Source organism: Passer domesticus, chromosome 2 (genome assembly GCF_036417665.1).
Source record: "Passer domesticus isolate bPasDom1 chromosome 2, bPasDom1.hap1, whole genome shotgun sequence".
Taxonomy (NCBI): Eukaryota; Metazoa; Chordata; class Aves; order Passeriformes; family Passeridae; genus Passer; species Passer domesticus.
In genome coordinates, this window is record NC_087475.1 from 27,046,862 (window position 1) to 27,074,213 (window position 27,352).

The 27,352-nt window shown below is 38.6% G+C and overlaps 1 protein-coding gene and 1 long non-coding RNA gene across 7 annotated transcripts; one reads left to right on the forward strand and one right to left on the reverse strand.

Moving 5' to 3' along the window:
- The first annotated feature begins 795 nt into the window (after positions 1-795).
- Positions 796-9,831, forward strand: LOC135293564 (uncharacterized). Its single transcript, XR_010355659.1, has 2 exons — positions 796-2,231; positions 2,792-9,831. It is a non-coding gene; the product is annotated as an uncharacterized LOC135293564 (long non-coding RNA).
- On the reverse strand, positions 3,465-27,224 carry DCUN1D2 (defective in cullin neddylation 1 domain containing 2). 6 transcript variants are annotated; one of them, XM_064407875.1, is made up of 8 exons: positions 27,078-27,139; positions 25,801-25,845; positions 24,471-24,687; positions 21,249-21,417; positions 18,679-18,809; positions 8,610-8,692; positions 7,273-7,369; positions 3,465-6,620 (listed from the first exon to the last, which is right to left on the reverse strand). In XM_064407875.1, exons 3-8 carry the CDS (start codon positions 24,643-24,645, stop codon positions 6,541-6,543), a joined length of 735 nt encoding a protein of 244 aa, XP_064263945.1. In that variant the 5' UTR covers positions 24,646-24,687; positions 25,801-25,845; positions 27,078-27,139; the 3' UTR covers positions 3,465-6,540. The 6 variants fall into 6 exon arrangements, with proteins under 6 accessions (XP_064263945.1, XP_064263942.1, XP_064263943.1 ...); XM_064407872.1 differs by lacking the exon at positions 25,801-25,845 and having other exon boundaries at positions 27,078-27,224; XM_064407873.1 differs by lacking the exon at positions 25,801-25,845 and having other exon boundaries at positions 24,471-24,863; positions 27,078-27,164.
- Between the last annotated feature and the right edge of the window lie 128 nt (positions 27,225-27,352).

Genomic DNA, 27,352 nt, shown 5'->3' on the forward strand with positions numbered 1-27,352 from the left:
CAGTGAGAAATCTAGTGAAATGCAGATAACCTCTCCCATTTCTAATTATACCCTATGGAGATATTTTGTAAACAGCTTTCTTGTTCAGTTCCACCTAGTACAAGAATGTTCTGCTAATTCACTGCATCCCTGGATAAACACTGAGCAAAACATCAATTCCATGCCTCTTGCTCCCTGGCAAAGAGTGACTTTTTCCTAAAGCTGAGGTCAGTCTACACTTCGACTCTGGAAGGAAACTATTTTGAAAGATGTATTGAAATGGCATCCTGTGAGTCTAATAAAATCCTAAAGACTCACAAATTGCTGCTACTTTACAGACAGAAATAGAAATGTAAATATAAACATAGGGAGGTAAACAGAAAGCATTGATTGACTTGACTGTCACTTCGATACCAGGGGAAAAGTTTTTGTTTTCTTTGATCTTTTTCAGAGGGCAGTACTGGTTGCTATTCAGATAGAAAAGGCCAGCAATATAAGGGATGCATCATCCTAGCACCGAAAGCAACAAGTTAATAAGCAATAAATTAATCATGGTCTGAGTTATTGACCTATGTAGAAATATCTCTGTACTTAATGGATTTTCAGGACATACAGAAGCATTACCATGCCTGCTCTACATTAGAAGAAATAATGTGCCCAAATGGTGAAAGTAGCTTCTGTAGTGCACTCTTGTTCTAAAGATTGGGATTGGTTAACAGAAGTGCTGAAAAGGACACTGAGAGTGTTTTTTATTCCTAGAAAGTAACATTGCCACACTGAAAAAGGCAAAAAAAAAAAAGGGGGGGGGGGGAGAAAAAGAAGACAATTATGCCTTAGGGACCAGAGGATATACAGGGACAAGTGTCAGTGGGGGATGGCCAACCTGCTTTAGGGCTGGCTTGCCACAAGTGTGGGGCAGGGAGAACAAGCATCATGTCCCACAACCAGGACATTTACGCAACACAGAGGTAATCTTAGAGTCACCCCTGCACTGCAGGTTACCTCACGTTCCATGTGCCTGAAAACAAACACTAAAAATGGAAAACCAAGGCCAGGACAGCTTACAGAACACACCAGGCAGAAGCACTGACGTTGACATCTCTGTTACAGGTCCATCCACCCCTCTGTGGCACACACCTGTTCTCTATTCCTGCATAGCATCACGGTTTGGAGGCACGTGGGCATTTGAACTTGCAAAGCAAGGACAGGAGGAATCACCTGCTGAGGCACTGTGATGAGCTAGTAAGAGCCTCATCAGATGGAAGGTTCCTCCCTGAAAATGGGCAAAGCTATTCTTAGTTTTCCATTTATCTTTTTCTTCCGAATGTGGCTGGCAGTTGCACTGCCCTTTTGCCTCCCATAGACTTCACTCTGTTGCAACACAACACACTCAGCTGCTCAGAAAACAGCCCAGATTAGGTATAAGGCTATAATAAAAACCCAGAGAAAATTTCAGAGAAGTTCTGTTTTTCAACTCTGTAAAACAGAACATGCAGCAAAGACATTTATATATATTTTTAAATTACACATGATCTCCTTTTCATGTGATACTTCCAGTTACTGTGAGCTTTCTGAGCAGAGGTAGACTAGTCACACTAAACTAACCCTACTCCCCAAAGACAATTTTTTGTAAAATATACCTACAAGTCTTAAACAGAGGTAAAACACAGTAATTCCATGAAGATGGGTAACTATTCACAAAAGGAAAAAAAGCAAAGAAGACCTGAGCAGAGCTGGCAAAACTATTTGGTAAATCATATTAAAATGTATCTTTGGTGTCTTTTCATTAGTGTACATACGACAGCTTTCAGATGGGGAGAATCCATTAAAAAAAGAATGGGAAGGCAGGACAGAGAAAAGGCTCATCTGTGTTGGTGGCAACACAGTGTTGTTTCAGCTCAACTGCATTTGAAACCCGAGGTGAGAACATGAAAGCAGCCTTTGGCAAACGTGGCTCCTCCACCTTCTCCAGCAGAGGGAAGTGCATGGATGGGCTCCAGGCCCAGGACAGAGCCCGAGCACCCTATGGGTGCTGAGCTCTGCTCCGAATCAAGGAACTGGCAAACAGAGCTGGACTGACTCTGTGTTCACACAAACCCTTTTTAAGTTAAAAGAGGACTGCACCCAAATGCTTCCACTATGAGTGAGTGAGTGAGTGATCCTTTGCCATTCAAAGACACTTGGCAGAGAAATGCTCTTGATTCCAAGTTCACCCATCCAAAGGACGCGGAGCCATATCTTGGAAAAGTAAAGTTGGTACCAGGTGGGTGCCAGATTTCTGTCAGAGCTACATTTTTACAGCTCTTGAAGTGCAGGATTTTACATGAGCATCAGGATCATTCCTTTAAAACCTATTCATTGAGATCCAGGAAAAAAATAAACTGGTTTTACTTAATTCTTTAACAATGGAGATGAATTATTTCCATACAGCTTTACACCATTGCCTTGAAGGAAAAAGATCCTTTAACACCACAGGATGGAGTTTACTGTCTTGACAGAAAGCTGGGAATTGGTCAAATATGTACACCAATAAGAGGAAGTATCCCAATATTCAATCAAAATGTGAATGCCCCTGAATTTCCCCAGCCCTTCTCATTAAGAGGTGAACATTGCATCCACTTGTCTGAAATACAGTATTTTCTGCATGTGGTTGTAGAGGCAGCTGCAGATCCCTCTGTCAACAGTTTAGAAGAAAAAAGTTAATTTTGTCACCCATTTCTACCCAGCACAACGCAGATAACGAAAAGTTCAGAAAACATGTTTTGCTGAACAGGTTTGTGGTTGTAAAAGCATGACACTTTTTCTCTTTCAGAAGGGCTGTGCCTTTTGGTGAGCGAGATGCTGGCTGGCATCAGCTGAGGGAAGTTACTGGTGCTGACACTGTAAGGAAAACAGGCTGCCATGGTTCAAGGATCACTGTCTACAGGAAATGGAAGACCAGACTTGTGCAACACCAAAGGAGCGCATGGTTGGTGAAAGCACTGGAGAAGGATGGCAGCTGGGTGAAGATAGAGGACAACTTATTTATTTTGATTTAAACTTTCAGAAGAGAATTAACAATAGGTGAATGCATAACTCTGAAGGTCTTTACAGATTTCTGAGCATGCTGCTTCTCCAACAGAGCTCAGAGCCAGGACTGAGCAACACTTTCCTGCAATTACAGCTCCCATTGCCAGCACAAACGAATGACACAAATTGTGAGAGTCTGGTGACCAGCAGATACATGCAGTGAACACAGTACTGCAGCTAAACATGTCAAGCCTCTTAAAAGCTTAATGGTGACACAGATGACCAAACCAAACATTTATTAAGGGCATTTAAAAATTAATGAGTTACATTCTTACCCTCTTCTGGCTGGTGGAGTAGTAACACAAGAACCTAATAAATGAACCAGAAAACAACAACAAGAAACTCCCACTAGACCAAGATTTCCAAAGCAGTAAACTGACAAGAACCATACAGACATCTCACATGACTGACTTCAATCCTTTGACAGTCCATTTATTCCTTTTTCCAGTGCCAAAAAATATACACACAAGTACAGCTTACTCAGCAGCAAATCTCCCAGGTGCATTGAACGAGCAGATGCCTGCAGGTTTGCTCTCCTTAGCATGACACACATGATAAATTACATTTAAATTTAGAATTGGCAAGTACAAATCCTATGGCTCCGTTTCAAACCAAACAACTTGGCACCAAGTTTAAAAATACATACAGCATATCTGTGAAGTAATACTGTATGCACTGAACAACTTGAAGACATCTGTACCATTTAGGATTATAAATTGAGCAGCCTAGGTGTTACCACTGTATCAGCTTACTTAAAATGGAAGTCAGAGTACCCTGTAAAGTGAAACTGTGGACAGCAGCAAATTTTTAAAATACGTAAGAAAACTTTTAAGGTGAAAGCAGTTTATTTGCATTTTTATGACAGTTTAAGTGTGAAGGTGTTACTTCATATGGGAATGTAAAAATCACATGTGGTTTAAAATGGGTAGAAGACAAGGAAGAAGAAAAGAGAAAGCATAGCAAACCTCACAAGCTGGCTCACAAGGATCAACTACTATCTCTGGAGTATTTTGCCTAGTCTTCCACTGTCACCCAGGAAGGATCCCCCCAGGAATGAGATTTAAGAGTAAATACATGTGTGTGTATGTGCACACACACACTGAATCCTGGGCTAAGCACCCCTTCCTTCTTGCTCTGATTAACAAGGAAAAAAACCCTCATCCCACATGCATTTTTTATGCTCTATTTATTCTAAAAGGTAGAAGGTTCATCAGAATGATTTGATGGAGCACTCATCATGAGCAAATGTTTCACAAGCTCTAGTGGTATGAAGCTTCAGTTACATCACATACCAGTAGATTAAGCTACTTATGGTCAGTTATATTTTATCTATGTATTTTAAATGGCAACTGTGTGAGTAACAAGCATTCCATTGCTTCTGGCTAGATAAATGCACTTGATGCTGCAGGATGTTACACATTCTGCAAAGCCTGTGGGACAGATATAGAAATGGCTGGTTTTGGGGAGGAGGCATAGATAAATCAAACGCAGTAAAAAGAGCCTAACTACTTCTAGCTCTCTGCTGACTTCTGTAGAATACTTGGAGTTACACAAATGCCCTTCTAAAAAGGTGCAGTCAGAAAGCAGCAATTTGGCAGAACCCCCGTGGGTAACTCTGCACAGGAGCACCAGGCAGCAGCGGGCTCAGACGCTGACACCTGGCGGCTGTTTGGCCGGGGTGACACTCACAAAAAAAGACAAATATTCATAACAAATCACTCACAGAGCATTTGTAACTTGCTTGCTAGGCTCTTACTAAGAGAAAAATCACTAATTTGTACCAATTTTCCCTCGTCTTGCTTTTTAAATGCCATGCACAACTGAAGTTCTAGCAAGTGGAAGAACAAAGGCAGCCTCTGTATGCAGCATGTACACTTGCAGGTTGTGTTAACATAATGCTTGTATGAAACTCTAATATTTAGAGTTTAAGAGAATTGTAAGCTTTTATACCCTGGAAACTACAAAATAAAAGACTCTGCTGTCATGCAACACTCCAACCAAGCCAAACAGATATATAAATTATATAACTTAATGCACTATTTTATCCAAAATTCTTGCATCTATTCAGCCTTAAATACAGAAAATATATTGATCATAGCTGTACATACTCTCTAGCAACTCTTCATTTTAACAAAATATTACAGTGGCTATGACAAACTCATTTTGATGAGGTAGCATTTGCAAGAGCCCTGTGCGAAGACACACTGAATAGTTTCTGGTAAAACTTTTGTGCTTAGACATCAGAAGACACTGATGAGAAACAGAAGACTGACACCACTGTGCACTTCATAATCGGTGGCTGGCAAAAGGGGATAAACAAGTGACTGAACAAATTCAGATTTGGTGAAAACTGGTCCAATTTCACCAGCCTTGAGATCACAGAAACTGCATTAATTTGCTTTTTATTCCCCTCAAATGTAATTGAATGCACAACACATTCACAGGCATGCACACTTGTAATCATTAATATAAAGTCTCCTTACCCCTAATTATTTCTCCACCATGGAAGCCAAGTAGTTAAGTCTTGGGGCTTACTCACATCTATTTTCTGTGAGAAGTGCCAGGAAATGAATTTACAACTATGTTACACTTAGCTAAAATGTATGATATGTTTCAAGCTACAAATAAAATCCATATTCCACCAGTTAATTATTAAAAATAAATAAAACACATATTGGAGACTAACTGAATTATGATAACTAAACATGAATCATAAAAGCATCTTTGGTTGTTTAATGTCTGCTTTAAAATGGTTACTACAAAAAGCTGGAGTTGCAACACAGCATAGAGCAGCAGCCTGTCCTCAGCAATGCTATTGTTATATGTCCAAGCACTTCAACAAGAAAAATGAGGAAGTCAAATTCATTGGGAGAGAGCAAAAGGCTGGATGTAATCACTGTATACACCTAGGATGTAAAAATACAAATTTAACATTTTGGCAATAAGTTAAAAACAAAAAAAAGCATACGTTCATTTGTTTGGGTTTTTTTTACAACTCTGTATTAAGACAGATCCACAGAACTAACTTTTATAAAAATACAACATACTGCATAAGTTTTATTTATGGATTTAATTTATATACCACAAATACTGCTTTTAATATAAGTACAATATAATACATTTTTATTTATGTAACTGCTGGTGTTCACTTTGGATTATGAACTGAATGGCATGCTGTGCTGTCAAAACTTTAATAAAATGGCCTCTAGTTAAACTTCTCCAAAGTATAAAATCATGCAAAATCTACATCCTATATGATACAACCAGTACAATAATTGAAGCCAATAGCCTACAAACAGCTTGGATCTTCTGAGTTTGTTCTTGAAGTGTCCACACATCCTTCATCATTTTCTTTAGGCAGAAAGGAGGAATTGCAGTTTTGTCTGCAGAATGTCATCATGACCACTGAAACCAGCACCAACGTGCAGTTATCAGCTAACAAATCTTCATTACCCACTGCAGTTCATTTAGTCCAGATCGACAAATCTGGGGTTAGGAAGTTTTATGTTTTCCTCCTGTGACTACTGGTCGTGCATATTCCACAAAATCATCTATTAGAACAGGCCACGCTCCTACAGAGAAATCAAGCAATTGAGAAATTAGCCAACCATTACCAGCAGTAAACTGGTGTAGTCTACAAATACAAAGGATTAGAAGCTCATCTTGACATTTCTGGCCTTGTCTAACTTTAACAGGCACAACATGATAAAATACTTGAAAAAAAACCACCTAACTAATAAATTTCACATTTGAATCTCTTCTTTCAGCAATAGTTCTTAAGACAACCAAATATTTAAAACACAGAACTCCACGCTAAAACTATAAACATTAGCTGATAGCAAAACCACGGCATTCTTATTATAGCCATTCATATCTTAGGACTTATTTCTGCACACATTCCAAAACAGAATTAGTAACAGAGTAAACTGCATTTAGGGTAGCAAAAATTTTGTACAAAACATTGTTTCACTCAGAAGTCTGTAGAATAACACATTCAAATAATGTGCTCTATCATGGTGTGACTGCATCTTTACCCGTTTTCAAATTACAGCAAACCAGTTAACCTTCTTATCACTACTATTTTGGCAATGACACTGTACTGTCAGCTGAAACTTTAAGGGTAAACAAATTAGGACACAAGGTAACAACACGTTCTTTTGTTCATTTATTGCAGTATTTTAATTCTGCTGTACCAAGTTTTGAAGATATTCAGGTACTGCTTACCTTCTTCATCATAGTTGGACATATCATCTGCAATCATATTTCCAAAATCTAACAAAAGATTCCAAGTATCTTTTGGAATTGATCTTTTATGATGTTCCTGTAGAGAGGAATAACAGTACTGTTCAGTCCAAACTACTTTCAAATTCCATAGCAGTATTTTACATTGACACATACAGAAATACACATATTTCAAACATTTCTTCACCTTCTTTGTCTTAAAATAAACAATAACAAAAAGAAATCCAGCTGAAAGACTTCCTGCTTGCTTCTCTCTTAGGTTGAAATCTTTTAATTTAAGTATTTCTTATCCACTAAATGTTCAGGTTAAATGTTTCTTCTAAAGTAACACACTTTAATACCAGGTCATAACTTGCAGATTTTTCTTCAGTTGCATCTGTAGATCTGAATTTGGATGTCGTACAGGGTACTGAGGCAGTTACAACATGAAATGTTTCCAGAAGCCCTCTTGATGAAACTGGACATTATTCAGTGATTCAAATAAATACAATGCCAAAAAAAATTAGAAAAAAACTACAGAAAACTACTTCAGGAAGTGTACACCTTCCCTATTAAGCACTGGGGGACAAAAATGCAGAAAGACCTTTTATTTCTCTAAACTCCAGATAAAAAGATAAAATGAAGAAGAAAATCAAGATAAATTATATATTATGTAACTTCATTTTTTGTAATTATAAAGACATGCAAATGTAGAAACATGGATGAGTGAATCGGGTCTTTTACAATAATATTTTTGAATTTCTAAGCTTAATTTATGCATCTCTACTTCACTGCCCACAGAATTGCACTAGTAATAAGCAAACTGTCAAGACCAGTTCACTACTATTAGCTAAAAAATTAATCAACGCAATTACTGAGGCAAAAAATTGTGTTGAAAATGGAAAGTCTTTTAATGTTAAATTCTGGTATGACTGATTTAAAAAGACTGAGTTTATACATTAGTACTACAAAAGGCAGAGCATGGTAAAATACATGGTTCACAATAATCACAGCTGTGATATTTTATCACTAAGAATCAGCAGCACCAGTTCCATCTGCAATCATGGCTTCCTTCCATGCAGGAACTTCCCTAAGTAGGAGGATACGGGACTAAGCAAGCAGAACTTTGCTGCATCTCTTTGCATTCTTCTAAATTAGAAAGCCGTAAGAGAAGATTTAATTGGCTTGATTTGAGGGCATTTTGTATCAGTTTTCAAAAAGGAAAAGGTCTGAAGGAAGTATAGAGATATCCCATCTTTTTGTTATTGGAAGCATACCGCCAAAAAAAGCCAGACTACTCTGGAATAAGATAGGCAGTAAGAAATAAAGTATATACTTACCAACAAAAATTTATTCCAGAGATCTAAAAATTTAAACCTTCCTGACAAGACTAAATTCCAGTATGCAATTGCCATTTCTAGATCTGCAAGAGATAAAGCAACATGTAAATATTGCAGTACATTATAAGCAATAAACCCCTTCTGGTTAAACTATTAATGCTACATCTGGTTTATTATAATACAAATAAATAACACTCTTGCAAAATCACTAAAAAAACCTGTAAGGAATTGTTTTCTACTGTCCCAGACCCAAAAGGTAGAAGACAAGCAGTAACAGTATAGATTTTGTACTGAACATCAAAATCAATAAAACTAAAATATTTGTCACCATCCACCAAAGCCAGATTAAAGCTACTTTCAATCTACAGAAACAGGACTCTTAATGACAAATCAAAAAAGAAAAAATATACACACATGCACAAAATAGCAAATATTGATAGAAACAAACATTTAAATCCACAGATGTCAACTCCTCTTAATTTATCACATTTTGTACTTGACTTTGAAGGAAATTTAAGGACATGAGGGGATGAAAAAAGTAACTTATCTGTGGTATTATCCCTTACAGCAGTAATTCTGGCATCATTCAATAGACAAACACCTACACCCAATAGTGAAAATACAAATCCATTCTGCATCATGACCAGTGATCTGAGAGCAGGGTTCAAGGAAGATGCAGCACTGCCACATATTCCAGCAGAAAGGCAGCAGCAATATTAGATGCAGCTTAAGGGTAGAAAGGATGTTTTCTTGAAGGCCTGTTTCCATCCTCAGCAGCTCACAATGCCTAATGGCTTTGGTGCTTGCACTAAGTACATGACAACTACTGGGCAACCATAAAATAAGGCACAGCCTTTCTTAAACCACAGAACTATTTCAGGTTTTTCTTTCAGTATAAATGAAGCTCAAGAGAAAGTACTGTGATAGCTCATAAAACAGAAGCTCGACCTGCACCTACAAGAAGGAAGAATGGTTTTTGAAACTGTACATATCACAATACAAACAGGACACTGCCACCTGAAATCAAGCTTCATGTCTGAAAGAGATGTTCCAGATTTTAACACAGCCATGCCTCTAGAGTCCCTGTTTCAGACATGGATGAAGAGATGTAGAGAAATGCAATATGCCTCTACCTATCTACACAGGGACAGTGCTGCCAGTGCTTGTCAGTGCTCTTCAGTACAGAACTTGAATTATGCTCTAATAAACTTCCTTCAGCTCTTCCTGTCTATGCCACCATGCTCATTTTTCACAAAAATATGAGGAAGAGAGTACTTAATAGCATTACTTGCTGCTTAGATATGCAGATGAATTATTCTTATCTGTTATCCCAAATTAAAGGCAAAAAGAATGAAAAAGGAGAAGCCTAACAGTTTCTAAACTTTACTGTGAAGTAACTGGCTTTGATCCCACTCACTCAGGCTTCTGTATGAAGACTCAAACTCCCCAAGCAAACCCTGCAAATCTATCATGTGACAACTTTAAGCAAAATGCACTTTGAAGAAATAACACCTTAATAGTTGAAAAGTTCATACTTCTGATGGAAATTCTCCTTGGAAAAAGGAGGAAAGTACAGGTAGGGAAAGAAAGATGATTAAAGGTACCACAAAAGAAGAGGTAAAAGGGAAATAAGAGAGAACACTTCCTTGGTTTTTGTCAAAGTGAGTATTATGTTAAGGTGATTATTGTAAAATTGTGTTTAATACAATGCATGTGAAATATTGTCTTAAGCTGACACTCAAGTGACACTGTACACACGTCTGCCAATGAATTCTCCTGCACAAAGATGCAGAAGTTATTTGCTACAACACATAAATGCATATCCCACTGAGGACAGTGGATCAAACAGATCCACACTGGAGCTGCTCTTCCCAGTAGGCACATGGAGGAAAGTTCTCATTTCAGTAAAATTTGCTAAGGGGGGGCAAAAAAGGTCCATCTTTCTCATCTGGCTCACTGTAATCCCACAAAGCCATCAACTAACACAAGTGTTATTTGAACACAAGGACTAGATGGGACTATCACTTTCAGTAGTGGTGCCAGTTTATGCAGCCTAAAAGTACAAGAGCAAACAAGGCCTTCAGGTTTGCCACAATCTCAGGGGATATGCCTACACTTCTGTTTGAAAACAATTCCCTACCTAGGTTGAAAAATCTGGCACTGAAGGAAAAAAAAAAAAAAAAGAGGATTTTTCTGCTTTAAAGGGAAGACCTAGTTGGAGAGTTCAAAGTCTCCATTAGCATGCTGACAGTGGTATCAATAAACAGCACTGCTGTGGATCTGCTACAATTAGTGCTGCACTGATAGACACTGAAAAAAGAGAAAAGCCCTTATGCCATTAGGGTTCTGCATGCCCACAGGAAGATGCTTTTGCAAGGCAAAAATTCCTCAGGCAGTCTTAGGAATACCTCTTTCAATGCTGTATAGATACAAAGGCATCACGACAATAAAAATCAAACTACAACTATAAAATACGCTGGGTTTTTTTATACCAAAATATATGCTACCCACATTACAGACCAATAATATAAGTTTTATAAACAGAAGAAGACAGATGCATGGATCTCTCAAAACACCCAGACAATTTAAGAGACTTCATTGCTAACATCCATGTTCATATCCAAAGCATAACATAGCTAAATTGTTAAAGAGCATCACAAAAATACATCATATACTGTACATTTATATAGTTTGAGCTTTCCTTTCAACCCAAAAATATTTTCAGTGTCAATATCTAGTGAGAGCTGGATGCAATGCAGACCCTTAATCAGCTTTTCTCATTCAGAAATAGCATTTTGCATGCAGTATATATCCTCAAACATTAAAACCTCAATCTAAACTGGCTTTTAAAAAAACCTTAGCCTCCTCTACAGTGATAACAAACAGCACAATTAATGCAGAAGGAGAAATACAGCGTGTGTCTACTTTTAAGATTTGACCAAATCTTATTAAGAAAAAATGTATTAGATTGCTGCATGAAAAAAATAAGAACCAAATTAAGTTCTTCATGCTATGATTTTGGACCAGGGCAATGAAGTCATTGCACACTAGAAATTAACAAAAAGAGACATCAACAGATAGCAAGGAACTGGCTGGAGAGGAGGATTTCTGAGGAACACAAAACGCAGCTGATTTACACCTGCTGTGCCAAAACCGCCCTCTGGGACTGCAGCATTCACTTGTCATCCTCTGCCAAACAGAGCCTTCTAGCTCTCAGTCTGCCCTACCAACAAGGCCTGTTTGTGCACTCCTGTTTGAAATGGACAGAATATTATCACTAATTCACCTGAATTACTAATATAACTTTTCAACACTGTGTTGAAACTGATGCATAGGTAAGAACAATGGAAGCTGCTGTCAGTCTGTCTCAACAACAGGACTATTATATGTGCCTGACCAATAAGCATCAAGTGAACACTTGCAAGATTCAGTGAGTTAATAAATTCCTTGTTTCTTCATTTCTGAATGATTTTTAAGAGTCTTCTTTGGCAGCCAAATTGCTAACAACACCGACACAAGAATTACTTTCTTCTTTCCTAATCAGCAAAGTAACAAGAATATACCATGAGGATTAAACTTAAAAACACTTAATTGAATTGCTAAAAGCTTAGAACAAAAGAGGCTGTAGTTGCAACTGGAAGCTCCCCCACAGAAGATAGGCAGGAGGGGAAAGAACAAGTTAAGGGGGTGATAAAAATACAGATCATGGCTAAACTCAGGATCTAGCTGAGCTGCATCCACTCATCCCTGCAAAGACATCAGCAAAGAGCTCCCCAGTGCCCTGTGTTAGGGGACAGATAATGCAGTGTCAGGCTCAAGTGCCTGTGGTGGACAGGAGGCATGGTGAAGCACAGCACATGGATTTCAGAGGAGCACTGCAGGAACCCAGGGCTGTGCTCACTGGCTCTGCCTCAGCATCTGCCATGCTGAAGCAGCCTGATTCCATGCAGAACCTTTCATGTCTGTTTATCACCTTAAGCACAAAACCAGATCAACTGCTTTGGAATGCAAGTTAGACTTAGGAGATGATTGTCAGAGCAGCAGTTTGAGTGCAGCCTAATGAACCTGATTGTAGCCAGTTCAAAAATCCTTTCACCTCTGCAAATCTCTCCATGTACCATTCAGAAAAATGACAACAGATGACAAAGTTGACTGGGTGTGCATTTCCCCAAGTAAGGCCCAAACATGAGTAAAAGAATCAGTGAGGCATTAGAACTGGCAGTTATGCCACCCTTTTACTGATCAAAGCACCTCTTCTATACTAAGCTTCCCAACTGCTGACATTTTCGACATAGAAAATGTGAACAAAAATAAAGCAAGAACCATACACACAAACCAAGGTCACTGGAACACCTAAAATACAGCATTTACAGACCTCTTACAAAATAAATATAAAATTCATTTATAGACCTCACTCAGCTTCTTCCATGCACTCACTCCTACATATTGCCTATCAATCTAATTCCTCATTGAAAGGGGAGGACATCTTGATAACCAGCTTGGGTGGAGGACAGGAGTAAAAAAAGAAAACAAAATAGAAAGAAAAAATATCCTTCCCTAATGTCTAAAGATCTCTTCAAAGAACCTTGAGATATTGCTATGATAAAAGCCAAGCTGATGTTGCTTCAATTAAAAAGAGTACATTATACTCATCTGCTTATAGGAGAGGAAACCTCCTTGAAGTCCACATACCGGATTCAAAGATAGTCATTCTTCTGGTCTTGAGGTAATATTTGATTCAAGTCTGAATGCCCTCCTCATCTTTCATCTCTTGCTTGATCCCAGGAAACTGGCAGAGAGAAGGAAGCACAACCTTTTGAGCCAGCAAGCAGACGAAGGGATCACAAAGAAGTGATGAAGGACCCAGTTGGCTTTTTGTTGCCATGTTGGAAGGTGAAGACCATGAAAGAATGCATTAAGCTCCTCCCTGGGGCTGAAACAAACTCTAACAAACTCCTGAGCATGTCTTTTTGGGGCTCAAAGGGAGACCCAGTAAGAGAATCAAAGCAAGTATCAGGTTCAAAAAACAAATAACCAAAACAAAAAAAAAGAGATAGAGCTACGTCCTTGTTTTGAAAGTGCCCTTAGAAATCTGCTCTGTAGACAACATGACAAAAGACCTAAAATCCTGTTCTTTAATACACTTACCAACAAGAGCTAGGATATAAAATTTCACTCAGACTGCAGTGGTTAAGCTGAACCTTGGGAGCAGAATACAAGATAAACCTCTCGGAATCTGCCCTACGCAAAACTTTAAGATTCATTGCACTATATACAGTAGTAAGAACATAAGAAAGCAGATTAAAGACAGAATCACAGTTATCCATAATAATTTTTAAAGTTGCCTGGCAAACCAGATAATTTTATAAACTGCACCTTCAGAATATAAAGACAAAATGCAAATCAAGTTTAATATCTAAATATTATGAACTCCAGGTCCAACATGCAGCCATTGAGATGGCACTGCTGCGCTGAAACTTAGCTGTTTTTTTTCCTTACTTCTGTCCACCACTTAAGAGAGCCACAGTTTTAACAGTTATAAGCATCCATTGTCTTCTTGGATAATGATCAAACCTATTCAGATGTATTTGAAAGACATTAGACAGTTGGGTGCTTAGTAACATTAATCGGAACATCCTTTCCTGCTTCAAGATCATCATGGCAGGTCTATGCACTGAGCTTCTGCCTCCTGCATCTCCCTCCTTACACAGGGTATCACCCTGGGGGACTGCTACTACAGTCACTTCTTCAACCAGGATGGGGCATTCCACCTGTAACACTGAGCTAACAAAAGTAAATGCAAACATTCGAGCTGGATGAGACCACAGCAGCAGAAATCCTGCAGATACAAGGAGAAATAAAAATTCCCTACTGTCGCCACATGAACTGTGGAGAAGAGACTCCTATAAAAGGCAGTCCTATTTCTAGGAATGAGTATCGGTGTACTGAGTTCTGTGTCTATTTTAGGGCATGACAGAACAGATGTAACTTAGTTTATTGGAGAGGATTTCTTCCCATCTAATTACATAATGGCAGAATTTCTTGCATTGGTTTTGAGGGGAAGTGGAGAAGAAGAAATTAAAAAGCAAGAGAAGACAGGCTAGTCCAAAAATAGATAAAACAAAGAACTACACACACTGCAACTCTCCAAGACCACCTTCCTGGAGCAAAATCCCCTCTGAATTATGAAGACAGCTGTGTTGGGTATCATCAAAATTCTTCTATCACCAAGAAAATTTCTAAGAAGGACTTCTGTGCCTTCCCACTCACCATCTTACAAATGGCAGCTGGTGTGATAATGGATACTGTGTCCTGCTGATAATAACTTCAGGAAGTCTGGGACACTCCAAGATTTTTTTCCAAGCAAAAAAGAGCCAATGAAAAACTGATAGTTATTTCAGAAAAAAAACTTTCAGAAATTCTGCACTGCTGCCGAAGTGAAGCCAGATACTGTGAAATTCACCTCAGTATGCTGAAGCAATCTCAAACTGCTTCCTACCACGTTTGAAACTTCATAGTGGTCAAAGAAGTTCTGGAAGAACGTCAGGCATTCCCTGCCAAACTGGGAGAAAGTAACTCATCCAAGCAAGTCAGTCCTGCATCTAACGCTGCCCAATACTTAAGTAACTCAGATGATACAACAAAGAAAACTCCTGTTAAATTAGCAACTTAGACAAAACCTGAAAAAAGTCTAACACGACAGAAGACAGGATTAGGATTCAAAATTATTTGGACAAATTGGAAAATCATATGGAAGTAAGTAAGAAAGATTTCATTAACGAGAAGTGCAAAGTCATAGTGCTAATGGGAGTGATCAACTGTAGAAATATCAGATCAGAAAGATCAGACTCAGCTGGGTACATTGCAGTGCTGCAGAAACCCAACAGTAAAACAGACTGCAAACTGCAGACAGAATCAAACTTAAGCAAACTCAAAAGGATGCAAAACAAGAAGCAAAATACTTAAGACACATGGATGGTTATCTGGCTTGTTTGGGTACCACATGGCAAGAGAAAATTAGGTCAATTTGATTGCAAAGGAAAAAAGAGTTGGAAGACAAAATTCCAGTATCAGAGAGCTAGGAGATAAAATTTATCAGGGTAGTTGGTTTTACTCAGTCCAGACACTAAGTGAAGACACATATATCATCACCAACTATGTAAGAAGTTGTTACTCACTCTAAATTCTGCATATTTACTTTGGCTGGATAAAGTATTAAACTGGAAAATTCAGAAACGGAGATTTAACTGATATGCTAGAAAAAAAGAATAAATCTAACAATAGGTTTAAGCAAACAAGGACAAAGATGTATGAAACCTGCCATCAAAAAATTAAGTTTATATTTTGTGAAGGCAATGGCTCTCAAACTTATTCAGCCTGAAGACAAGTACAAATCAAACCTCAAATCTTATTACTACCTATTGAAACTGAAAAGGCAATTTAGTATATATTGTAGCATACCAAAGAGGCATTTGGTTAGAAAAGCGTGTGCAAGAATTGGTTTTGGTAGATGTTGACCCTGTCTAACATAAGGGAATACATTATACAAGTATTTCTCTACCTTTTAAATTTAAAAATCATCTGGTATATTAAAAAGGAACCCATAAATCACTATTTCCTGGTGCTTTTCAGAGGCGAGGGGACAATAAATAAAGTAATAACTGTTGCACATCACTTCTTAAAACAGCAGATACAGACTTAAAAAAGTAATCTGAAATGATGGAGCAGTGAACATGATTCATAACCAAAGCATTGCTGCTTGAACATTTTAAAGATATTTCATTCATTTCTCATTGTTTCAATATGCTAAGATAACAAACAAGAAAAAAAACAAATAATAATGTAAGTCAGTCTGCCTATCACAGACAAGTTTCTGGTAAGCTCTAGTCTCAAGAGTTATTTATTAAAAAAAAAAGATGCCCTAGCACTTAGCCTGAAGGACCCAACAGAAGGAGTTACATCTTCTTTTATAAAAGGTTTCTATTAACAATCTGCTAAGAATATGAATTTCTCATTTGTTACTGGCACTATGTCAAACTTGGTTAGTTTTCCAATAGGCATGTTTATAGGTCATGTGTATATCGAAGAATCAAACAATGTTCTTTTAGCCTACAGATCAGTCCCCTAACCAATGAGTACAATTACCAGATTTAGTGATTTAAGCTCCCAGCCTAACAAGAAAAAGCACTGAATACTTCAGACCCTAGAAAAATCACATTAAAATATTCTGCAACTGAAATTTAGGAAAGAATTCCTAAATTATTTCTACTTTATTAATTCAAACCATTCATGTTTATCCTTTACTTGACATAAACTTACAGACCTCTCAGTCTACTCCAAGTCACAATTCACCAGAAAGACTTTAAGACAAGCAGCTTGGGCAGGAGCTAAGCAGCATCCTACACTGACTGAATGCCATCTAATGTGCATGTGGGGAAGGAGAGGTCATCACTCTAAGATGACCTAGACAGAGCTCGGCACACATTTCTACCAGCTCAGATGGTAATAAATCTAATTATTCATTATCTGGAATTAATCAAAGCAAAGGCTCCAAACTGAGTAGGACAGAAACAGACTTTGTACATGGTTAATATCAATTTCCACATGGCCACATTCCCAAATCTGGGTTGGGCTGCCTCCCCTCCTCCTCTCTTCATACAGGCTTAGCTGAAAAGCTTTTGCAATGTACTGCCCAAGTTCATGAGTTTCATATTGGAATGACCCAATTAAAACAGGAAGCTATCTGTAATACTTCTTTAGGTATCCCATAAATTCCAGCTTCAGCTGTAACTGGCTTACATTTCATGCAATTTGAAAGTACTAAGCTCTGTTAATATATCTAAGGGATAGAACCCTAACCAATCTCACAGAACCACTACAAGACTTCTTCATTTTTATGTCAGTAAAAGTGGCACATGAGCCATGAGAGTAACAGATGAAATGAGAAATGGAAGTGCTGGGAAAAAAAAAAAAAAGAAAAATACAAACTGGCTAAAAGTTGTCCATAGTTTAAAACAAACAAAAAACCCCACAAAACAAAACAACAACAAAAAACCAAACAAACAAAAAAACCACAACCCCACCCCAAAAAACAAACAAACAAAAACAAACCAAAAAACCCCCAAACTACACCAGGAAAGACAAGAGAGGTTATTCAAGTCAAGAATGTGGAACAGACACACCTGGTTGAGGTCTAAATTGATATTTTCTTCTCCTAACAGTTCTTGAGAAAAGCATTTATCAACTTTCCAAGTTACTTAGACACAGATTTAAAGCGGCTATGCTAAAAAAAAAAAACCAAAATCCCCAAAAACCTGAAAAACCAACAAACCACTTCCTCTCACAGCACAAAGAAGAGGGATCATGGTACTGCTATTCTACATACAAAACATTAATTCCTTTTTACCCAGGATCTTTTGAAAGTGGACATAAAATTGAAGAGAGTGGACTTCATCCTACTTTTTCATCTATTCACAAACTAGATATTTTTGATTTGAAGAAAAAAAATGGAATTTAAATGATGTATCAGTTTTAGTCCAGCAATACAAGGCATGGATTGAGATACAGCCCAAACTTTATGAAGAAAAATAGTTTAATATAAAAAATAACTGTTTTTACTCACTAGTTTTAAACCAAGTCCATAATACCCTTTTCCTAAACTTTACATAAAAACTGAGCTAAAACTAAAGATTTTAAGGAGAAAAGTAAATTTTGCCCAATTTTCTCCCTCCTCCTGAGCTGATACGGACATCTTGTTTCAGTAGTTCTTAACACACAGAGCTCACTAGCTCAGTATTTTAAAAAAATAAAATTTGACAGGTCTTGAAGAACTGCAGGAACTTTATTTGACAAAAGGTGAGAGAATGTCAATACTGGCAGAGAACCCCATTAAATTATCTGTACCAAGGGGACATTAAGAAAAGATTAAATGAAAGAAGATGGGAAAGAGAAGTCAGTGAAAGAAATCAATAATGAGTTTACTACACAATTGCCAATGAGAATACTGTAGTACTGCAAACATTTGTAAGACTTCACTGAGTGCAGACATTTTCTCTTTTTTTCTACTTACCTAGACCTTTTTGTCCAGGATTTTTAGCAAAGTTAAAAGTAAACTGATAAAAATCTTTGAACTTTGCTGGATCCTTTAGCTCTTGTTCCAGCCTTGGCAATAAAGCTTTTAGCTTTTCTGTGGTGTCACACCTGTTCAAAAGAGATTACATTATTTGCATATATTTAAAATATCTTCCTACTTTCCCCCCACTTTGCTTATGGTTTAGTTTAAGAGCAAAAATAAAACCAGTGGTTAAGACAAAAGACATCATCTTTGTGGACAGCACTATGAAAAATATAAATATTGTGAAAAATATAAATGCTCATGTGCTTTTACTAAAGAATTTTAAGTGGAACATTGTATACAGGCATCCTTTAGGTACAAAACGCAACAGGATTCAGTGGTTTAACTTCTTTTGTATCTTTTGATGAATTTCTGAACAGATGCTATTCTGTTCTTAAAGAACATCCAAACCTCACTGAACTCTGTTATTCCTTCCCCTGAGACAGTTGTTGTAACACAAGTGTGTGGTTTTGCTTTAATCTAGATAGACATTGCTTATTCCCTGCTCTTGTGAATAAAGAGCTTCACACTTTTTTACAGTTCATCTTAATATTTCAGGACCTTCCAACTAAATGAAGCATTATTTACAGTCATTCTCTCCCCATCATAGAACAATTAAGAATAAAACTGAGGAACAAAATAAGCCCTGAATGACAGCCTGAAAACCAGTAACAGCCTGGCACAGGTAAGCTAAGACAGAATCAAGTTACTGAAATTCTAAGAGAAACACATCCCTGAATAATACCACCAAAGCATTTTCAGTGAAAACACCTGAGCTGAGAAGTCACACTTTTTTAAAAGGGAAAAGTGTTTCTGGCACAGTGAGGCATCAAATGAATATTCAAGGTTTACAAGGACATTACCACTATCTTGAATTGCACCTAGAAACTCAAAGTGAAGCAAATGGGTTTCAAAAGAAGCAGTATCACAACCAACACTGTGTATTTGAAAATTTCCCGTAGTTAAATATTTGTATTTATTCTAAAGATCCAAGAAAGATTCTATGAAAGGATGGGTAACTATAACAACATCCATTAAACACAAATGCAGTTTTAACTGTCTTGCACCGTACAGATAAAAATAAGTACCTTTCTGGTCTCCAGCAGTACCTGGCAGAGAAAAGAAAGAATTCTGCCAACAGTCCTCAACTGAGGAGCTCAGTTTGGGAGCCTCTTCTAGGGACTTGATGTAGACAATAAATGCACCTTCTCATATGTATCCTAAAGACGCTATGTGATCTAAGCCTCGGGCAATGTCTTTCCATTCAACTGCTCACTTGTCTTCACTGCTCAAAGCCACAGACACTGTGCCTCCAAGTATGTAACAAAATCATTCCAAATTCTCACTAAGTGCTGTGGCAAGCAGCACAGCCACATTATGCTCCTAAGAACAGCTGTTCTTCCAAGAACAGGTGGTTTAGCAAAAGGTTTTTAATCACTTTTATGGAAAAAAAAATGCTGGCAACCTTTAGCATAATAGCACGAGCACTTAATTTCTGTCCATGGTTAGAAAATCATAATTGTTCTTGTAATTTCTACTCAGAGCTACCCAGTGGGACAAAATAAAGCAGTGAACTTCAGATAGTATCAGAAGTTATTTCACCACAATTTCCTAAAAAGGAAAGCTTAAAAAGAAATCAGTAACTGATGGCGTCAGAAACATCAGACTGCTACAATCTCTGTTCAAAAAGCGACCAACACATTTCCTAAAAGTTGGTCTGTCCTAGAAATGTATTGATTAAGGTGTCATTCTAAGATCAAATGAAATTGTTTAGCTACAAAAAAGAGGAACAAGTAATAAACTGTACTTATCCACCCATTTAATCTGTTAAAAAGAGTCATTTATTTTATGATGATATATGCTTGACTTTATTGGTAAGCACAAGCAATGTTCAAAGTTTATTAACCAGAACAGCTCCATAACCCAGAAAGGAATTTTTATCAGTTAAATCACAGTTGGACCAACATTTTCTACCACCAATATCCTCATTTTTATTTCAATTCTTCATAGATATTTTGTACAAATGACGTATCTAGTACGAAAGAAAGCATAGGTGGTAAAATGGACAAAAAGAAACATGTGTCCATTTGTTGGTGGCAAGGTAAAGGAAAAGACTTGAAGGCTCTTTTCTGTCTTCCTATTTCTTTTCTGTTTCAACACTGACATTTTTTACCTTTCACACACCTCCACTGACTTTCAGTTTTTAACAGCAGGAGGTCCAACTCAAATCCTTAACACAAATATGCATATGCTTACTATGAACTACATAAAAAGACATGTGACTCCATCTAACTCCCTTGCTGTACAGGTAGAAATTGTTTTGCTTTCCCCCTGCTGTGGTCATTAAGGCTTTGCAGTAAAGCACCAACTCAAGGAAGACAAGACACTACAGGCATTTTGCACCTGTTAAGCTTGGCACTAACCTCAACAGCTTTTTAAAGCTTCACACAATTTAAGTGAAAATGTTTTGAACACAAACAGGGTTCCAGCCTTACATTATAAACTGTGCAGAAATGGATACTTACCCCAACTCTGTCATGCCATCAATAAATTCTTTTTTACTGAATTCACATTGCGTGGCTGCCCTGAATTTCCATGCCACAACCAGAACACTGATACTGGCTGGGTCCAGGCTTAAATCATCACAGAACTGCTGAATCCCATCAATGCCAATTTTATTTTCATCTTGTGGGTCTGCAGTTCAAAGCAGAAATAGGAAAATTACAATTAGTTACAAAACATATTAACAAATAATCATCTGACAGCTCCGATGTGATGGATAATACAGGTATTCATTTTTTCATAACCTTCACAAATGTCTTCACTTGAAGTCCAGATCTTTTCAAAAGATAATCAGTAAACAGATTAAGTATTCTGTAAACTTACAGAGAAATTGGTTTGCAAGTTTTCCTGAACTTACCTGCTGACAGAACTCAATTTTGTTTTCCCTCCACAATCCCCTATAAAAGATTTGAATTAACTCGGGAGATGCTGCCTACATTTAGAAACAGTAAAGGTGATAAGCACATCAAAGTGTACAACATATTTATATTGGTCAGTGTGTATTAAGCTTAAAAAACCAAAGCAATCCAAAATCAAGTCCAACAAAAACACATGTGCCACGTTAAATCCCAGATTTTTTTTTCCTGATAGTGACATATGGGTATCCACTATATCTACTTAAAGACCACATTTAAACATTTTGGGGGTTTAATTAAAAGTCAGGGAAATCACCAAAACATTGTTCAAATGATGCCTTAGCATAACAGAGTCTTAAGCTAATTAATAAAATTTAGTACAAGCAAAACATAGTATTTCCCCAGTAGTACCTTTACAAATGTTGGTAGGTGCCTCATAATAATTCTGTAAAATTATTATTTTACAGAAAAAGCCCCCAAACAAACAACCCCCTGCATGCAAACTTAGATAACTGGAGAAGAAAAAAACAATTGGAGACAAAAGAAAATAAACCCAAACCTCTAGTTCTCAAAGCTGAAGACTTTACAAAGCACAAAACTGTCTTTCTCTGCTTTTGAGAGGAAGACATTTCAATGTCATAAGTTGGACTATGTAAAGAAAGCATCTCTTGAGTAGATTTAATACTAACTTCTTAAACTACTACCATTTTCAACCATGCTATTTTTAAGTCCTGATCCAATAAGTTGATTAAAAAAAAAAATCAAGCCTAGACAAACTCTTTTGAATTTTATTTTAATTCTTAAGCTAAGATCTCTTTTACTTTTCCAGCCAATACTACAGTGAAAGAAATCGTAAATTTGAAAGAGGAAGCTAATTTGGCAAACAGACTCACATCTGTAAAACCAAGAATTACACACATGGTATTATTCAGGGACCTTCAATCCCAAATAACAAGGAAATATATCTATTCAACTACTTTTAAGACATAAAAAACATATTTCTTGTGTATTTGGGGAGTAGTTGAAGAGCTGAAGGCAAATTTCACTGTCTTGAAATCAGTGGAAAAATTCCAGTTGATTTCCACAAGGATTTCTCATCCCTATCATATTTCACATCATCCAGACAACTAGTAACAAAAATGCAATGGTTGTTTTCACAGAGTTGCTCAATAAAGAGGTAGGAAAATGAAGAAAACACAGCACAGAAAAAGACATTTCAGATTTCAAGTATAGTGCACTATTCTAAAGGCTTTGTAGACCAAAGGAATCCCTTACTGTTCAGAGGCCAGTGACTCAGGTTTAAGCCTGATATGAATTAAGGTAAGGTACTTAACCAAAACTTTTATAGTCTTCTGTCAAATCTTGTGAAAGTTTTTAATGTTTACACCTTCAGTTTTTAAGTGCCAGAACTGCAAAGGTGTGCTGCTAACTAAAACACTGACATAAACTGGCTAGATTTGCTTTCCCAAAAGTCAGATGGTGCAGTTTGCCACTGCTAGAAATTTATAAATAACAAGTAACATTTATGATAATCTTCTTCCATTTTAGACAGTATTAACAGCATTTACGAATTTGAATATATATTTTTGGCCCAGCAATCTCCAAAAGACTGACATTCAAGGAGCAAACAAAAGATTCAGATATATGTATATGCTGTATATACACACATATATATGTAAACATACACATAGGTGTATAAAAACCAAAACATGGTTCTCTGAGTTTTGTCTCTGGGTTTGTGTTTTCACAAAGAAATGATATAGCATTACTGCCTCTTTGTCCCTACATAATTCATTACCACACAACAATGAAGTATTAAAGAATCCCTACACTTAAAATAGAACAGATTATGCAAAGAAGAACAAAAATGGTTGAAATGGTAACATAAAAAAAGGATGAAGTGTACACAAAGCATGCCATACATTTCAATTAGAAAAGTATATAAAATCATAGTTGAGTAGTGGTTAAGAGTTCATGTTTTCAAATGTGAGATGGATGGATTTCAACAGGAGCTAGCACTGATTCCAGCCTGCACTGCTCCAACACAAACAGGGCACACTCAAGCCAGATGGCCCCTGCTCAGCGAGCACTGTCACCTGCATCACATACTTTCTCATATATAAATGCCTTTTTTTTGTTGTTCTTTTAACAATGATACAAAACAAAACTTGGAAAATAAACAACTCTGCCTTGAATCCACTTTCCTGTGGTTTTCCCTCCAAACCTCTCTGAAAAGGCACATCAGTTTTGCTCTAATATGCCAGCATGAAGGAATTAAATAAGGCTGTAGTTTCTAGTTTTTGAGTTTTCTTATCTGTTTTGTCACACTCCTAGCTGTAACATTATCTCAAACATTTTTGATTTTAATGTATAGAAACATTATTGTCTCTGAACAGAATTCATTCATCCAAATATTAGCATAACAATATGTATTATTTTGCCATGGAAAGACCATCATACACATTTAAGAGCAGCTATCGGCAAGAAATCACATAAGTTGCACAATAAACTTTGCTACAATATTTGACAACTGGCACTTTTTCCTCACTGGAAATTTAATTTCCTACTTTTAAAGTCTACAGAAGTCTCCACAGAAGTTGTGTGCAGATCATTAAGAGCATTTAAAACCTTTCTTTACTCTCATCTTATTACTATAAACACAGTGAGAAGCAAAAGCTAGCAAGCTTTACTTAAAACTCCTCAAAAATGGTAGAGAGAAAAGCAGAAAAAACTTCTCACACAACATAATTTAGAAAAAAAAAAAAAAAACAAAATCCACAACAACCCCAAGCTTACCAACCAAAAACTCACCAGAAAACAAAACCTTACCTTTGTATCGATTATATAATTGTTCTAATTTCTTCTTGTCTACTGAATTTTTCATGGATTCTTTGTAGTACAAGTCTGGATTCTGGAAGTAGTTGTCTGTTGCCACTTCTAGTTTCCATTCATTCTGTGTTAAGCAGTATATAGCAGTCCTTTCACCAGCCTGGGTAAATGCCATAAACTGGCGGACCTTGTCCTTCTGGGATGATTTCAGTTTGTGCTTTGGGATGCAAAAGAAGCAGGAAAGCCAATGAAGCTAATCCAGAAGTTTGTTTCAGCATTCTACTACTAATGCCTATCTTTTAAAGGTTTTAGTTTTCTTGTTGATGACAACTTTCACTTCAGAATTACAGGAAGACAAAGCCTTGTTCTTCTGCAGTTAAATAGCATTTTCTTCTGAAAATTGAAATGACAGCATCTATATATACATTTTTAGCAGCACATATTCTGTCAGTAACAAACTTGTATTTCTGCTTTATTGCTCACATATGCTGTCGTTTTTTCTGTTCTGTAACAGCAGTAAACACAAGTTTCGTCATATTACAATATGGTTATCTTCTGAAAGATATGCCTAGTGGTTATAAAAAAGAGAAATTAAAAGGGTGCAACTTACAGATTCTCAAATTCTGTATAAATCCATACATGGAGAAAAAATACCCAAGAGTTTTCCTAATATTTTCTTAGCCACAATTAACAATGCAAAGTTTAATCAGTCATCGGCTGAAAAAGGCAGAAGCATTTATCATATAATTATGTTATAAAACACTGCCAACAGAAGACATAAGGCAAAAATAAAATAGATGAAGTGGGCATACTGGAGACTGCTGGATGCTACAATGGAACTATAAGATTGCTGTAAATGTGATCTAAAACTTTAATTAAACTTTGAAAACTATGTTTATACTACTAACACATTAAACAACAAAAAAGCCTGGTGCAGTTGCCTACAGGAATTAATACGATGTTTCTCTCAATTAAAACAACCACATGGAAACAATATCCCTAAACTTCTGGAACACGCAAGAGGTAGGAATGGGCATTTTACAGGGAGAAAATTTACTGGTAACATATTTCAACATTATTCTTTACATTAAGTTCGAAGTAGAAGGAGATAGCTTAAGTCAAACTCTGTTTTTTATTATATTCTGTACTTTCCGATTTTGTTAAACCTTGCTTAACACATGTTCTGGGCCAACAGTTAAGCTGAGAAATTGGTATAAATTCCCCACTACAGCTTAAATCATCAGGTATAACGGAAAATTTACGTGTCTCCTAAAAGAGAACTGAATTCTGATCCAGTGAGGAGTAAACATGGGACCATCTTTCAGATTACTTTTTATCTCTTGTATCCATATGGATGTCTTGATTATAGATGGTCCTGTGACAAGAAACATATCATGTAAACAAGATAAGGACGTTGGTCTTTCCTACATGACTTTCCAATCTAATATAAGAAGAAACATGCCGTGTTTCTTTTTACACAAGAAATGTGTACAGTGGGAGGAAAAACGTGCAAAATATAACTATTACATATTTTGGTAAGTAAATAACTAATAATCCTTTGGCTGCAAGCTCCAGCCTGCCTCCAAATTTTCATGAAGGTCTAGATAAGGGAGTCTCTGCACCTAGATCTTCCTCAGTTACATAAACTTCTGGGCAACAAACTTAGCGATAATCACTTCAAAACAGAGGGCTCTGCCAACAACGCCAAAGCAAACCCCACGTCCTCCTTCAAGCCCAGCTAACGCCAGGCATTACGGCTATTTTCTAGCGAAACGAAACGCTGGATTATTCGAAGCGATAAGGAACAGACGGGGCTCTCCAGCCCGCTACCCTGCCACGTAGCACGGCTCCTAGGGCTCGGTCCCTCCGGTGCCCTGCGGCGGAGCGGCACCGCGCACCTTCCCGGGCCCCGGAGCGCCTGTCCCCAGCGCCACCCCGCGTGACGGCACCGAACCGGGATGCACCCCGCATCCCGGCACAGCCCAGCCGCGCTCCCGGAGCCCTCTCCCAGCGCTAATGACACCGTACCGCACACCCCGGGGAAGCGCTGAGGCTGCTGCAGCGGCACCAGGAGAGCCCTTCCTTCCCAAAACAGCCCCGGCCGACCCCGCCACCCCGACCCCGCAAGGGAATTCGTACGGCACCTTTCCCACCGGGCGCCTCCGGCTGCACCTGCCGCGTCCCGCGGCGGGGAAGGGGCCGGTGGGAGCGAGGGACTGGCAGCTCCGGTGACCTGCCCCGCCAGCCCCAATCCCAAAAAAGGGAAAGGTACGCGCTGTGCCGGCTGCCTGCGCTCGAAATACCCGCGGCGGGGCCCGGCCCCCTCCCTTTCCCCTCCCTTCCCCCGCCGCCCCCGGTGACCTTCCCCGCTCCCGGCCCGGCGGAGGAGGCGGCGGGAGAGCGGCTCCGCACGGGGGTGCGCGTCCCCGCGTCCCCGCGCCGCGCGTCCCCCGCGCCTGGCGCCTCCCGGGCAGGGCAACGGGACCCGACGCGGCGGGAGGTGCGGGGGCGCTCGGCTCGCCAGCCCGGGGGGTGCCTGGGGCTTGTTCGAGGCTCCCCCTCCACGGTTCCGCCGCCTCCCCTCCCCCCCGGGCTCGCACAACCTACCATTTTATCACCGGCGCTCCCACCAACTTCACCGCCCGGCGCCGCCTCCCGCGCAGGCGCGCACCGGCCCGCCCGCGCCGCCTCCCGCCGGGGAGCGCTCCGGGCACGGGCCGCAGAGGCGGAGCGCGGGGTCGCGGTGCGGAGCCCGCAGCGCTGCCGGGGGGAGCGGCGGCGGCCGCGGCGCTGGGGCGGCTGCGGGGCCGCGGCTCCGACTACAACTCCCGGCGTGCGGCGAGGAGCCGCGGTGACGTTTCCCGCCGCGAGGCGGCGCTCGG